At 43.4% G+C, this 16,821-nt stretch overlaps 1 protein-coding gene across 2 annotated transcripts in view; it reads left to right on the top strand.

Annotated features, from left to right (window-relative positions):
* The window catches only part of TBX5 (T-box transcription factor 5), a 53,064-nt gene extending 37,227 nt beyond the window's left edge, over nucleotides 1-15,837 (top strand). For both annotated transcript variants that reach the window (XM_005572335.5, XM_005572334.5), the window contains exons 8-9: nucleotides 4,423-4,649; nucleotides 14,805-15,837. In XM_005572335.5, coding sequence (XP_005572392.1) covers nucleotides 4,423-4,649; nucleotides 14,805-15,379 — 802 coding nt within the window. In that variant the 3' untranslated portion in view covers nucleotides 15,380-15,837. The remainder of the gene's footprint in view (nucleotides 1-4,422; nucleotides 4,650-14,804) is intronic.
* The last annotated feature ends 984 nt before the right edge of the window (nucleotides 15,838-16,821 follow it).

The following is a 16,821-nucleotide window of genomic DNA, read 5'->3' as shown; positions in this document are numbered from 1 at the left end:
TATCAGAATCTCCGAAGTCACCATTGAAGAACTAATCCATGTAACCAAACACTACCTATTCCCCCAAAACAAAAAATTTTAAAAATGTTATGTGAAAATAATAAACAGGATAACTGATAGGAAAAAAAATGGTTAAATGAGGTCCTAAGTGTGAGGCTTGAATCTCACAGGATGGTGGCCTTATAGAAAAGAGGAAGAGAGAGAGAGAGAGAGAGAGAGAGAGATAGTTCCCCACTCTAACCCTCCCTGCCTAGCATGTGAGGACACTGAGGGAAGGGGGCCATTACAAGCGAGGAAGACAGGCATCACCAGAAACTGACTACGCTAGCACCCGCATCTCCAGAACTATGAGAAAATACATTTCTGTGTATGTGCTTTTTAAAAAGTATTAGGTGGCATGAGATTTGGAATAGGACTGACCCTGGGTGAGACACAGCCTCTTAGCTGTGTGGTCTGGGACAAGTCACTTAACCTCTCTGCACCTGCTTTTACTTTTCTTTCTTTTCTTGTCTCTTTTCTTTTCTTCTCTCTTTTCTTGTCTCCTCTCCTCTCCTCTCCTCTCTTCTTCTCTTTTTTTTTTCTTTTCTTTTCTTGAGACAGAGGTTCACTCTTGTTGCCCAGGTGGGAGTGCAATGGCATGATCTTGGCTCATTGCAACTTCCACCTCCCAAGTTCAAGTGATTGTTCTGCCTCAGCCCCCCAAGTAGCTGAGATTACAGGCGCCTGCCACCACACCCAGCTAATTTTTGTATTTTCAGAAGAGACGGGGTTTTTCATGTTGACTAGACTGGTCTTGAACTCCTGACCTCAAGTAATCTGCCTGCCTCGACCCCGCAAAGTGCTGGAATTATAGGCGTGAGTCACTGTGCCTGGCTTGTCTGCATTTTCTCATCTCTAATGTAAATCTAACTATACCTGTGAAACGAGGTTCTTGCCAGGATCAAATCAGGATAAGCATATAAGTCAAGCAGTACAGCGGCTGGAACATTAGGAGGCACTTGAAGAACAATGTAGATGAGAATGATAATAATGACGATTAAAAAAAGAGCAAACTTTTTTTGCTGCCTGTATTTCCAGAGACACAAGGGCTTTTCAGCTTTCACTTTAATTCTCTTGTGTCCTTGCTTCTTCATGGATGTTCTTAAGCTGTACAAGAAAATAGTTTTATCTTCTCATCTGGAGGACTTTAGAGATTTCTGCCATAATGATACTAACCACGTTTCTTTGATTGATCATTCCTTTGATCCATGGACGGGCTCTGTGAAAATTGCCCTGCTGTTGTTTGATTCTAACGTTTTCTTTCCTTTGCCTGTGTAATTGTATAATGATTGAGAAGTTACTTCCCCTTTCCACACCCGTATTTTGACACCTGTCAGAGGGGTTTGGGGACATTGTACTTCAGGCATTAACAGAGATGTTCATGATCGGTGATAGAGATGATGTTTCAGGCTCCTTAGAGGGAAACAAGCTGTGAGGGACAAGTGGTTATTGGGATAATATTGCTTTTCCAACTTCTGTGTTGGTAATCAAAAGCAGGACTTGGCCTTTCCAGAGAGCAATTTTGCAATTTGGCTGTACTGGAACAGAGAATTCCACGGAGTCCATTGATATATTTTCTTGTAAATTCTCTCAGCCAACATTTTTTGGAGGTTATTTTCTTTAATTAAAAAGCAAAACCTTTCCTATTAAAAATATAAAACCAAAAGAGATTTCCCCCTTCCTCTTGGAGCTCTGACAGCGAAATATTGGAACTAAATAGATCTAAATAGAGTTGCCAGTGAGTTTTGACAACTTTTATAATGTTTTATTGTTATTATAATTTTTCTTTTTCTTTTTCTTTTTCTTTCTTTCTTTCTTTCTTTCTTTTTTTTTTCCATTACGTAGCTCGAACCACAAAGCAAGAGCCATAAATCTAATCCCATTCCCTTCAGCCTCCTGGCCCCAGGGGGTGATTCTGACTGGTGCGGCCACTCAGATGGCTCCAGCTTTGGTTCTGAGATGGCACAGGGAAGCTGGGCTAGGAGACCCCTGGGTGTCCTGAGGGTGTCTATAGCCTCATGGAAACTTGGCAGATGCTCGGTGTCCCTGCCTGGCCACTCTGGTGTACTTTCACATGACAAACAAAGGCAGGGATATAGGGTGGAGATGTTCACACACTTGAGGGGGTAGAAGTGGAAAGAGTCTTGTGCCCCAAAACCCTGCTCCCCTAAAAGCATATTGTGTTGTAAAAATTGAAAGACGTCATTGCAAGACAATGCAAAAGTTATGAGGAAATGATTGGATTAGAATTCTAGTTGTGTCTCTTTCTAACTCTGTGATCTTGAACAAGTTGCTTCATCTCCCTGGGCCTCAACTTCCTTGTCTGTAAAATGGGATCAAAAATAATACCTACCACATAGAGTCACAGAAAGGATGAAATGGACAAATTCAAGATCCTTCAAAATGCATTATGTGTAGCTCTTTGCACATGAGATTATTCCAGGTATACTCTTTAATTTTAATAGTCAAGCATTGATTGATTGATTGATCGATTGATTGAGACAGGGTCTCGCTCTGTCACCCAGGCTGGAGTGCAATGGTGCAGTCATAGCACCCTGCAGCCTCAAATTACTGGATTCAGGTAATCCTCTTGCCTCAGCCTCCTGAGTTGCTATGACCATAGGCACATAAACATTTGTCTTAATTGCATTAAAAGAACTATAATTAGCACCACAAGCCTGTAATTTCACAGATATGATCACTTATAGTGAAGCTTAACTTATTTGGATAAATGGTTAATTTTTAAAATGTCATAAGTTAAAGAATGGATGGTTCTATGTCATGGTGAATATTGTGTCCGACTGAAGTTTGGAATTTACTGACACATGCTCCTTCTAGGGTTCTTAACCTGTTTGATGCCATGGGTTTCTCTGGCAGTGTGTTGAAGTCTATGAATCATCTCTAAGAATAATATGATTAAATGCATGAAATAGAATACATAGGTTACAAGGGAAGCCAGTTATGTTTGAAATATAGTTACCAAAATATTTTATAAATGCTGTATAGCAATATATGCAGTTTGTAAATGCCATGCCCAAGATTCCCTATCCCCATCCTAAATGCTGGATATGGGATGTTAGGGGTCAAGCTCTTCTTGTTTCACATACTTGGCTATTTCTCTCTTTGTCCCTTTTATCTTGAAGCACCCCCCCGCCCCCACTTCTCTCTACTCCTCTGCAACCTCCCACATCTGATCCATTCCCCACCTCTCTCATTTCCTTTGAGCCTCCTCGTGCTGCACAGCACGACTTTCCCTCTTCCCAGGAGAGGTTTCTACTGAGTCCTTCTAAGGAAAAGAAATGGGAACACCTGGTATGAAATCTGAAGGTAAGGGAATGTGGAGGACCAATCCTAAGAGTGTGAGGGGTCAGATTTTGAGCACATTGAGGGAGGCTATACCTATGATGTCATGGAATTTTTATTATGCTCACTTTGCCTGTGTGGGCCCTGAAGCTCAGGGGAGGGTTGCGAGTCAGATGGACACACAGCCCGTAAGGGATAGGGATGGGGCCTGAATTGGGAGCTGCGTAATCTTAGATCCCATGCTGTTTTTCTCTTTTTATTTTTTAATCTTCTATGTCCTTGTTCCTCCTTCTTTCTCATTTTCTTTCCCTCCCTCTATTCTCTCTGCCCAAAAGAATAACAGTAATGATGATGGTTGCCATTTGTTGAGCATTTACTGTGTGCCATGTACCTTTCTGAGTCTTTTCATGATTAACTCGTTAACCCATTTCTTCTATCAACAGCCCTTTCAACTGGGGACATTCATTATCCCTGCTTTATAGATGGGAAAACTAAGGTGTGGAGAAGTTAAGTTCATCAGTGGTCACAAGGACAGAAACTCAGCAGGAAATTCTAAGACACTAGCAGCAATCTATCCAGATGAGAGTAACCTAGGATTATACCTGACCTTCCTAGGTGGTCAACTACCAGTTTTTACTAACTTTGGGCAATGACCTGAGCCCCACCTTAAAGATGGACACCCACAGTTTAAGTCTAAATAAATACTCAGATTAACTAGCTTTCAAATTAGAGAATTTAAAGACATACGTAGACTAAATTGACATATTTCAAAATACCATGTGTGTTTATTGATTGTTCAAAGCGGTTCTTAACTGGGGGTGTTTATTTACTTTTCTGCTTAGGTATAGAACTGTTGGTAAATCTACTTGCTTGATGTATAAGGCATGAAAAATTAGTACCCAAATATACATTTGTGAAATGTGATGGACATGAATATAACTGGATCATTTTATTCATTAAAGACCCCTTTTTTCCCTTATTCTGTGACTTTTCTGGTGATTCTCTCATGCCTGGTTCAGCCACTCAGGAAATCTGTATCAGGGCACTGATAAGCATTATCTCCCATCTTTTCTCTTTCAGTAAAGAATATCCCGTGGTCCCCAGGAGCACCGTGAGGCAAAAAGTGGCCTCCAACCACAGTCCTTTCAGCAGCGAGTCTCGAGCTCTCTCCACCTCATCCAATTTGGGGTCCCAATACCAGTGTGAGAATGGTGTTTCTGGCCCCTCCCAGGACCTCCTGCCTCCACCCAACCCATACCCACTGCCCCAGGAGCATAGCCAAATTTACCATTGCACCAAGAGGAAAGGTGAGTGTGATCACCCCTGGTCAATTTGCTTGCTTTCTTACCTTTTCCTTTCCTTGGGTTGGGGTTCGGGGGAAGGAGTATGCATTTATTTACTTTATTTATTTAAAAATGTAAACAACACAAAAATACATGGAGATAAGAAATTTAAACCATACAGCTAAAACTAAAAGTTCCCTTGACATGTTCCTACCTCCAGTTCCAGCCCCTTCTTTGGAGAAAACTTATTTGAAATATTCAGGCCTATTGTATTCATTTATACACACATGCACACACACACACACACACACACACACACACACACACACACACATGGAGAGTGCAGAGACTGAACTAGATTTATTTTTACTTTTTTTTTTTTTTTGAGACAGAGTCTCACTCTATCACCCAGGCTGGAGTGCAGTGGTGCAATCATGGCTCACTGCAGCCTCAGCCACCTGGGCTTAAGTGATCCTTTCACATCAGCCTCCCTAGTAGCTGGGACTACAGGCATGCAATCACATACTCTACTAAATTTCTTTTTGTTATTGTAGAGACAGGGTCTCACTATGTTGCTCAGACTGGTCTCAACCTCCTGGGCTCAAGTGACCACCTGCCTTTGCTTCCCAAAGTACTGGGATTACAAGCATAAGCCACCACACCCAACACTTAAAAAACCTTTTAATATGGATGAAATCACACTGTATGTATTTTGCAACTTGCTTTTTTTTTTTCCTTTGAAACTTTAGAATGTGTTTTGGATATCTTTTTATGAACCTAGACTGCATCATTTTATTTTTAACCACTAAGGAGGAAGAATTGACTGGAAAGCTGAAAACGGAGTTTATTTTGCAACCCCCTCTGGTAGGCAGGGAGGTTGCTTGAGTGGTCCCTGATTGTATTACAAGACATGATGTAGGAAAACCCCTTGTGACTGTGAATGTTTCTCTGGCATATGTGTCAGTGTTTCTCCCAAGTGGATTTTGAACTCTTTTTTTTTCTGATAAAAACCAACACACACACACACACACACACACACACACACACACACAAATCACAAATGATTTTCCCATCTCATCCCCCATTTAAATCTACTAAGCTGAGGCATTCCGTGGTTGGTTTTTTTTTTTTTTTTTTTTTTTTTTTTTTTTTTTTTTTTTTTGCCACATGAGAAATGAATGGCTTTTTTTCCTAAGTCATTCAAATCTAAAGGGGCTATGCTAAAGAAATAATTTCCTGGTGGCCCTTCTTGTGAGCCAGAATAGAAGTGTGTGGCACAGGTGGTGTGGTGGAGTTCAGCTCGCTAGAACCATTGCTTGGCGTGAGCTGTAGATGGCATGGTGGGGAGACTGCAGGCTTTGGGGACAGAGAGATGGGGGTTCAAATCTCATCTCTGTTCCCTGCTTCTTGTGTGACCTCACTCAGGTCTAGCCTCTCCTAGCCTTGGTTTCTCACTTTGTAAATGATGATGTTCCCTAAAGCATCTGATAGTTAGCAAGTACCCAGTAGGTGGTAGCTATGATTGGGTATGTGGCAGGTATCACTCCAGAAGGTGATTCCCAGGAGGAATCTGCCTCTTGTCTTTTGGTCTGGCATTGATTTAATCAGTCTGCCCAGAGAAGACTGCCTCTCTAGGTGAAAGCTTGGGAAGACAGATGCAGAGGGGATGGTGTAGGCTAAAGCTTACATTTATGGTCTGCAGAATAAATCAGGATGAAGTTCACCTTTGCAATTTAAAAATTTTTATAAATAGTGACAAGTTACTTAACCTTTCCAAGACTCATTTAAAAAAAAAATCTGTAAATTTGGCCTCAGGGTACGACTCATCTCATAGGCTTGGTGCAAAGATGTCAAAAAATCATACACATCATATGTTATCTCAGGGTTGACTCAGAAAGTAGTAACTGTTTTGCTCTAAACGACACCAATGTTAATCTACAAAGTGGCCTGTTGAATCTCACAGCCTCAGTGGTCAACACAAGCCTTTGTGAATCCAGTGCCCAGTGCCTAGACCTTTAGGAGAAAACAACTCGCTAACAACCAATGGGAATGGATGCTTTGGTAGCTTTTTCTGGAGCTGGGGTTACATGAGGAAAGTAACACAGTTTGACTATTTGACACTTACCAATCTTGTGTTTTAAAGGAGGGAAGAGCTGTCATTGGTATTTACATGGGGCTGGGAGCTGACCTGGGTGAGGCCTAACTTCCAGACTTACCTGAAGCCAGTCCAAACTCCTTGAATCTCAAAGGCCTGAGCAATATCACTCCAACAGGCCCCCTGGCATGACTCCCGGCACATCTGCTGCCAGATGGACTGGAGACCAGATGCCTGCAAATATGTCTGCCTCTTTAGGCACGAGCAGGAGGTTAAGAATGTCCCATGGGTTACAGGTCCCTGAATAGAGATTCTATTTTACATTATATTTAAGGGTGCCCTTCCTAAGTCCCAGATCAAGCTTTTTCGACAACACTATGGAGTAGATGCTATTATTAGCCCACTTTACCAATGGGGAAACTGAGGCTCAGAAAGGTTCCAAACAAAAACTGCCAGTGGTTCTTGAACCCCAGCCTGGTCTGCAGATTCTAAACCTGTGCGTTTCACCACCACTCTATACTGTCTTGGTTACCTTTGCTCATCTGCTACAATCTCAAAATTTCATTTTCCACTGAAGATCTGTCTTTGAGACTGGGTCAGACATGCTGATTAAGAGCTCACCAGGTTTGAATTAGGGAGCTCTAATCGATTAAATTAATGCCAGACCAAAAGACGGGCAGGAAGAAGTTAAAAAGGATCATGGTGCTTTTTAGGTTCAATATTTACAGCAGCATCCTTATAAATGCATTCCTGAAGGATGCGGCGGGGAGGCTTTGAATGCAAGGTTCACAAACCTCTTAGGTTATGACTTGACTTTCTTGGAGCGTTTAATGGATCCTCGGATGAACTTAAAGTCAACTTGGAGGGGCCACTGCGGGAGATGGAGTTGGGGGCTGATCCATTGTAGAAATACTCACAGTTGCCGACACTTTGCAGCTGTGTGCCCATGGGCGAGTTGTTTTACCTTCCTGGGCCTCAACTATCTTTTGTGCAAAGTGAGAATAACAATAGCACCTGTTTGATGTGGTTGTGATGAGAGGACATGAGATCATCCACAGAAAGCACCTAGAACAGTGCCTGGCACCTGTGAGTGCTCAATAAACACGTGCTTGCCTCAGGCCTGCCCTTATGAAGCTCACACTGTTGCAAGCAGGTCAGACATTACACAAGTAATTATAAATTGCTTAATTGAAATTGTGAAGCCTGGCATGTGACTCCCACCTGTAATCTCAGCATTTTGAGAGGCTAAGGTTGGAGGATTGCTTGAGCCCAAGAGTTGAGACTAGCCTGGGCAACATAGTGAGACTCCATCTCTACAAAAAATAAAAAATTAGCCTGGTGTGTTGGCACATGCCTGTGGTACTAGCTAACCCAGGAGGCTGAGATGGGAGGATTACTTGAGCCCAGGAGTTCGAGGCTGCAGTGAGCTGTGATTGCACCACTGCACTCCAACTTGGGTGACATAGTGAGACCCTGTCTCAAAGAAAAAAATAAAATAAAATAAATGATTGAATGCTATAAAGAAGATATGCAAAGTGTTAAGGAATATCAAACTGGAATGTCAGTCTAGGGTGGGAGATCAGGGAAGCATTGAGACTGAGATCGGAGGAGAGTGAGTGTTGGATAGGAGAAGTGGGAGGTGTGAGGGTATCCACACATAGAGGAAAGCATGCATGAAGCCCCTTGGCTGAGGGAGAGCCCGCCCCCTGGGACTGAACAGAAGGCTGGGATGTTGGCACTCAGGGCGAGGGCAAAGTGGTGGGGGATGAGGGCTAGAGAGAAAGGCAGGGACCAGCGAGATGGCAACCTGTATAAGCCATTTTAATGAAGGACGTCCAATTTTATCCTACCACCAGTGCACATCCATTGGAGGGATTTAGATTTGTGAGTAACATGCCTAAGTTCTTTATTTGGAAGCCGTCACTTTGCTATGATAGCACAGGACTATTTAGTTGGCACCAGAGACCCATTGAAAGGCCGTCATGCGGTCTGAAACAGGAGATGGTGGCTCCGACCAGGGTGTGGGGAGAAGCTGGAGATGTGGGTGGAATCAGGTCTTAGTGGCGGGTTGGCGATAACAAGGTGAAGAATTGCCCCTTCTTTGTGGATTTGGAAACCAACATTGGGGAACTTACCCAAAGTCACCCAGCTCATGAGTGGCCTGGCTTGAGATGTACACTGAGGCCTGTGGGCTTGGGGTGAATGGGGTGTGCACCCTGGAGAAATCCTTTCACCTTTCCAGAAACCTCTGCCCTTCTCACCTCCCTCCACCCCCAAAAGGGAGCTCCCAGTGACAGGGAACATTCCAGCCAAGGGCTCTCTGTCCTGCCTAGGAGACAACAAATAGCAATTCATCATCAGCCTCCACATTGTAAAGTGATAAGGAATCAGCTGAGGTTTCCTTCCAGTTGGGATTCTCGTTAAGTGATAACTCCATGGGTGGTTTTCCCCCGGCCCCTGCCTGCCCCACTATCTGACTTCCCCTCATTGTCTGTCTCCTTTCCAATGAGCCCAGGAGTCAGGCTCAGGCAGGCAGGCCAGAGGGCTCCTTGTGTTTGGAACCGGCTGTCTCCAAACTATCTCTCCCAATGGATTGAGCCAAAAAAGCTGGGAAGGTCTTTTATCAATGCCACTCAATCAAATCCAGGTCCCCAGGGCCTGGGAGAGCACTTGTCTGTCTTTCTCCCTCCCACCCCTGACTCTCACCCCAACTCACATTATAAAGCAAAAGCAACCCAAATAAAGATTCTAGCATAGCCAGGAACTGAATCAGATATTCAAAGGAAAGTTAGAGATTGAGAGGGGACGGGGAATTAGATATGGAAAAGGGCTTTGCAGGGTGCATTTTCTCAGTGCTGTGTGTTTTAAAATGAGATTTCACATCCATTCCTTTGCTGATTCTCCAGCTCCCTGCAGCAGTCTTTGAACCAGGGGAGATGCCACCCATCTCTATTTTGCAGGGGTCTAATGGAGAACCAAGAGACAGGGTTAGATTCTAAGCTTATGTGGCTGATGAGTGGCAGAACTGGGATGGATGCATCAGGTTAATCTTCATTTATTGAGCACTTAATGTATAATGGACACTGTGCTAGGTGCTTGGGATAAGTGGAGGACACGGTGGAAAAGGCTCCTGCCCTCAAGAAACTTGTATTCTTACTGGATGGGACATATAATAAGCCAGTAAGTAAATATAATGATTTCAGGTAGTGACTAGCTGATATTTGGAACTGACTCTTTTGATTTCTAGTTGAGAATCTTCCCACAATACCATTCCAACTCTTCCTACTTTATGCTAAGAGCTAAGAGCATGGGGACATCAAAAACAAATAACAACAACAAAAACAAAAAACCAGTCATCCACCCACTCATCCGCCCACCCACCCATCCATCCACCCACCATTCACGCGTCCACCCACCCATCCACCCACTCACTCATTCCTCCATCCACCCATTCATCAATCATCTATCTATCCACTCACTCATCCATCCACCCACTCATCCATCCACTCACTCATCCATCCACCCACTCATCCATCCACCCATCCCCCAACCCATCCACTCACCTATCCACCCACTTATCCATCCCCCCACCCATCTATCAACCCATCTGTCTACCTACCCATCCACCCACTCATCCATCCACTCACTCATCCATTCACCCATCTATCCATTCACCCATCTACCCACCCACCCATCCACGCATCCATTCACCCATCCAACCACCCATCCATCCACCCACTCATCCACTCACTCATCCACCCACTCATCCATCGATCCTCTCACTAATTCATCCATCCCCCCATCCACCCACCCATACATCTACCCATGCATTCACCCACCCATCCATCTATCTACTCATCCATAAGAGTCAAGGTTTGCTACCTTTTCATGTTGGCTGAGCATGTAGGGTTGCATGAAATAGAAAGCCAGGGACCATCTGTCAGAATGAGCACCGCTTTGTGAGTCAGAAGGCCTGAATTATAGCCACCTTCCCAACTTGCTGAAGGTCACTCAGCTAGAAAGATTACTACTCTGAGTTTCAGGGTCTCTGTCTGGGAAGACTCGACAATGGTTCTTCACCTGAATGAACTGAATTGGCAAGAGAAATGACCCATTTGAGAATAGTGACAATATTTACTCAATAGGATTAGTATTTGAAAGCACTCTGTGAGCTTTCCAGCTCTGTAATCTACCCAAATATTTCTAAGTATGGGACAGCTTTCAGAATGCTATCTGTCCAGTCTTCCAAAAGAGAAAGAGGGAAAAGAGAATGGACCCAGGTCATTTGGACAGACAAGATTTGAATGCCTTATGTGCAAGGAAGATAAAAACTCCACTGCACTTAGTATTACCTCAAATTAAATGTCATAAAAAGCTCAGGTATTATCTCCACTTACAATCAAGAACTAAGATTGGAATGACCGAGTGATTCATCCACAGTCACATGGCCAGTGAGCACTGGAGCCATAACTCTGTGCCTTAATATGTGTGCCCTGGATACAATACTAAAGTCACTTTATCTAGAATCAAAAACATCTAGAAAAGTCCAAAGTACTAGGGTTTTCTACAGCACCATGATGTCATGAATGGTCAGAATCAGGAGGAACTTTACTGTTACCTAAGAGACTCATTTGGGTTTAGGATAGTTGCAATGTAATTGACCACTCTTAATATGCAACTTTCTGAAGCCGAGTTGTGGACTCATCTCATCAGAAGACTTGATACTTAACTCTAGCCCATTTACCAACCCTGAAAGCTAATCATGACTTGGCTGGAGATAGGTCTTTGCTGTTGAACAGTTACTGGGCTCTCAAAAAGAAAAAAGAAAAACGGAAACAAACTGAGCCATAACCAAAATAAACACAGAGATTACATCCAGAGCATTTATCATGACTGACCTGAAATGTGGATCCTTGAGTTGGAATTTCTTCACAATGTGATGAGGCCTGAGAGGAATTTGAGAATATTCAGTACTTGCTTTTATCAATAAACCAAGATTGAGTTTTTCTTAGTGCTCTGCATTAGATCTTTGGGGTATTAAAGACTGGAATGTATAATTTTACGATTTTCCAAAATGTGTTCCGGCCGTTTTCTTATTATTCTTCCTTTTTTACTTGTAACAAATCTGGAAGGGGATCAGAAACTTGAGAATAGTTAGTTTGCCTTGTTTTTTTTTTTCTCTTGCCAAGGATGCCCTGCAGCTGTACTTTCTATTATTGAAAAGGGGAACAGCCTGGTTAAATGGAAAGCCCAAAAGTTATGATTCCAGCAACAATGGAAACACTCAGGTTTATGAATCTGGGGGTTGGAAGGAAGAATGGAAGGAAAGGAATCAAGGGAGGAGGTGGTGAGGACAAAACGAAGCTGAGTATAGCAATGTCTTCAAGACTCCAAACACACACACACACACACACACACACACACACACACACAGACACACACACAACCGCACAGTTAAAATGTGAAAAATGTGGCCGTTCACTCATCTGGATGTTTTCAAACATCTGCATGATTGGCATGATGTAGATAGAACACCTGGAAGAATGTGTTTTTCATAGTTTTTTTTTGGTACAAACTTTTTGGGCATCCTATAGATCCCAGATGTGGCCCAGAAGGAGTCTAGCTGAAAATAAGTTTGCTTGCCGTTAAGTGGGCACAACCCTAACACAGATATGTTTTGTTTGTGGACACTTTTGGCTTATCTGTGGGTGTCACTTGGACATTGATACAAATGGAGCTGGTTGGTGGAACCCAAACGCAATCTACTGTACCTGGGTTGGGGAACTGTTTTACAAGCCAGTCCAAAGTCAAAGGATTTACTCTTGAGTCAATGGCTTACTAGTGTCTTTATATCTGAGGACCACCTCTCAGTCACAGAGTGTCAGCCTCCCTCACTTACTGCTCATGGTAGGATGGACTGGGATTGAGGACATGCACCAAAAACAGGATCATGTCTACCCTGTTCACCACTCTATCTCCAGCACCTGGCACAATACCTAGCACTTTGGAGCAGCTCGGTAATTATCTGTTATATGATTGCATGAGTGGCACTGGATATTAGAAATCTAGAGAGTTGGAAGCAAGGCGTGTAGGCAAGGTCAATCCAACCTGGCTTGGATTCCAGCCTCTGTTCCTTCTCAGCCATGTGACCTTGGGCAAGTCACTTCTCTGAGCCTTAGTTCTTCCTTTATGAGACAGGCATTACAGCAGACACTGTAATTGAGGAATTACTGTGAGATGAAGAGTAAGGTCACATAGTAGGTACTCAATAAATAATAGCTCTGATCATTTCCTCTTGTTATTTAGTTCAGCATTCTGTTTTCATGGCCATCAGCCATCACAGTGAGTTGCATGGATGCCCCAGTGTTTCATTTTTCTTCACTTCTCCAAAGACAGACATAACTCCTTAACATTTATTGACTAGAAAGAGACAGAAAGATGAGGAAAGAGAATTTTCAGTTTGGAAGGTAAAATTTCAGATAAGTAATGAGTCTGTGTTGAGGTTTACACCTTGGTAGATATCCCCAAGCATTGCTTCCCCTGAAGGGAATACCTTGAGGGTATTATTGTGAATTATGTTTGCCATGAGCTTGACTGGTGGTGTTACCCCTGCAACAAGAGCTGTTCATGTTGACAGAAATCAGGAGACTTATATGTTCAATCTTACTTAGTTCTTAGCTACCCAGTAAGGTAAGTATTACTCACTTTGATTCAGAGATGAGATGATAGATGCCCTGCTAGTATCACACAGTTATTAAGTAAAGGAGCCTGATTCAAATCCAGACACGTCTAGGCTTCTTAACCTGGCGTCTGCGTTTTAGGGAGTTTTTGAACTCCCTGAAATTGTATGCAAAACCTTGTATGCACATGCAGTTTTCAAAACACTGTGTTTCAATGTAGTTTTCTAGGAAAGAGCCCAGCACTTTTGCTTGTTTTCAAAGGGGCCAGTGGCCCCAAAGTGGTGAAACGAGACCCCCTTTCAGAGACACAACTATCTCCACTGCCCTACACTAGGAAATAACTAGTGCACAGGGAAGGGAAGTGACTTGCTCAGCAGGAAACAGCAACACATTAACTTGTACCAACTTAACAAGTATTAACTAGGCACCTGCTCACATAAAGAATCAGGAAAGCATTTGAACATTCATTCAAGCTCCCTCCCACTCATCCATGCATCCATCCATCCATCCATCCATCATACAAATATTTATTGCATGCCTTCTCTATGTATCAAGACAGTGGAAAACAAGGACTTTGTAGTCAGACTACTTGGATTCTAATCCTGGATCTACTGTTTATCAGCCATGTAAAACCTTGGGCAAGTTTCTTAACCTCCATGAGTCCTTTTTTTTTTCTCATCTGTAAGATAAGGATAATAATAAAACCCACCTGGTAGGGTTGTTGTGAGGATTAAATGTGTTACTTTATGGAGAGTGCTTAGAATCGTGCTACGCAGAGTACACACTATATGTGTTTGTCTTGACTTATTGTTGATGCTCTTGTTAATAGTAGGTATTTACCAGGTTCTGGGAATAAAGTGACGGATAAGGCAGACAATGTCCTGCTTTTGTGAAATTTACATGCTGGAGAAGAGGAAAGATAATAATAATTGCTATTTATTTATTTTTGAGATGGAAGTTCTCACTATGTTGCCCAGGCTGGTCTCAAACTCCTGGGCTCAAGTGATCCTCTTTTCTTGGCCTCCCAAGCAGCTGGAACTATGGGCATGCACCGCTGCACCTGGTTAGTTGCTATTTATTGAGTGTTTCTGGGCTCTGGACTAAGTGCTTCATGTATTTTCCCTTTAATTCTTAACACTGCCCTTTGTAGGAAATGCTATTATTACCCTTTCCATCTTGTAGATGAAGAAGCTGAACCCAGAAAGGTGAAACTATTTGCATAGAACTCCATAGCCTAAGGTCTTAACCATTACAGTCCACCCCCTTCTTTTGTTTTCAGAATGGTAGTTAGGGCTAACCATCTCTCAGGCTTTATTCTTCAGTACTTTGGCCAAATAACTGTCTCCACTTTTAGCTGCTTGGTGCCTGCTCCTGGCCTCACTGCTGTCTCTCCTGTCTTCACAGAGGAAGAATGTTCCACCACAGACCATCCCTATAAGAAGCCCTACATGGAGACATCACCCAGTGAAGAAGATTCCTTCTACCGCTCAGGCTACCCACAGCAGCAGGGCCTGGGTGCCTCCTACAGGACAGAGTCGGCACAGCGGCAGGCCTGCATGTATGCCAGCTCTGCGCCCCCCAGTGAGCCTGTGCCCAGCCTGGAGGACATCAGCTGCAACACGTGGCCAAGCATGCCTTCCTACAGCAGCTGCACTGTCACCACCGTGCAGCCCATGGACAGGCTACCCTACCAGCACTTCTCTGCTCACTTCACCTCGGGGCCCCTGGTCCCCCGGCTGGCAGGCATGGCCAACCATGGCTCCCCACAGCTGGGAGAGGGAATGTTCCAGCACCAGACCTCCGTGGCCCACCAGCCTGTGGTCAGGCAGTGTGGGCCTCAGACTGGCCTGCAGTCCCCTGGCACCCTTCAGCCCCCCGAGTTCCTCTACTCGCATGGCATGCCAAGGACTCTGTCCCCACATCAGTACCACTCTGTGCATGGAGTTGGCATGGTGCCAGAGTGGAGCGACAATAGCTAAAGCGAGGCCTGCTTCACAACAGACATTTCCTAGAGAGAGACAGAGAGAGAGAGAGAGAGAGGAGAAAGAGAGAGAAGGAGAGAGACAGTAGCCAAGAGAACCCCACGGACAAGATTTTTCATTTCACCCAATGTTCACATCTGCACTCAAGGTCGCTGGATGCTGATCTAATCAGTAGCTTGAAACCACAATTTTAAAAATGTGACTTTCTTGTTTTGTCTCAAAACTTAAAAAGACAAACACAAAAAGCTGAGTCCCACCCCCCACGACCACCACACTCATCAACCAGCCACATTCACACTACTCCCCAGATCTCTTCCCCCATTCCTTCTTCTGGGCTCTAGAAAGTCTTGCCTCGTTGAGTGTTTTTCCCTAGTGCATAGCTGGAGTCTTTCCTTGTCTTGGTGTTAATGTTGACATTGTTATATAATAAATGATAATATATTTTTTTCTTTCAATTTTCTTAATGGGACCCAGTCCCTTATTTGGGGGGAGGTCTGAGGCAAGTATATATCAAAATGTGTACTTGCGGGATTCCCTTCAAGTAAACCACCCCTGAAACCTAAATTCACCCTTCCCCTTGACTAAGAAAAGCACCTACCTCTGCCATGCGATGTTTCTGAAAAGCCTCCCTATGTCCCCATTTGCTTTGGTTTTGTCCTGCCTTCTCCAGTATCACATGCTCAGTTTTGCCTTTACTTACCCATGGAGTCAGGATAACGCTGACGCCCCCTGGCATCCTGTCTTATTCAGCCCTACCGTCTTGCCAGCTCTGTCTTTCCAGCTGTCTGTCGCTAAAACGGCCTATAGCTTCCCTTCCGGAAAGCTTGCTTTGAAAAACTTAAAAAGCCCCGGTTTACATGCAGGCAGGACTGTGATAACAGTGCAAGGTCTGTGTTGACAAGAGTTGTGGACAGAAAGCCAAAATAAATATTCTTCCTGATTAAAAAAAAAAAAATTGAAAAAAAAAACCAAGACCAGCCCAACCTTCCAAACCTCCATCACCAACAATCCAAACTGGATGTGAAGCAAAATGCATAATTCCTACAGAAGAGGCAAGACACGGTCACCGATGATGTCTCTCCAAAGATACCACGCCCACACCAATGCCGACCCAAAACTGTGTTTACTGAAAGCCGAAAACAGTATTAAAAAAAAGTGTGTAAGTAAAGCGTTATGGTAGGGTTCTTCAGATGTAATATTTTACTGGTACTATTTATTTATAAATAGGAATTCTAATTAAGTAATAACATGAAATGAAACCCAGCATACGAGCTGGCCAAGAGCTTTTAATTTTATTGATACTCAAAACCAAGTTTGTGTTTTTTTGTTTTTTTCCTCTTTCGAATGTGCTTTGCTTTTTTTGATTAAAAAGAAGTTTTTTTCCTTTTTTAAAAACAGACCCTAATAAACAGAACAGGGTAAGATGTGAGGCTGAGTGT

The sequence above is a fragment of the Macaca fascicularis genome, chromosome 11 (genome assembly GCF_037993035.2).
Source record: "Macaca fascicularis isolate 582-1 chromosome 11, T2T-MFA8v1.1".
Taxonomy (NCBI): Eukaryota; Metazoa; Chordata; class Mammalia; order Primates; family Cercopithecidae; genus Macaca; species Macaca fascicularis.
The sequence above is the reverse complement of the archived record's forward strand: the minus strand, read 5'-3'. Positions and strand labels throughout refer to the sequence as shown.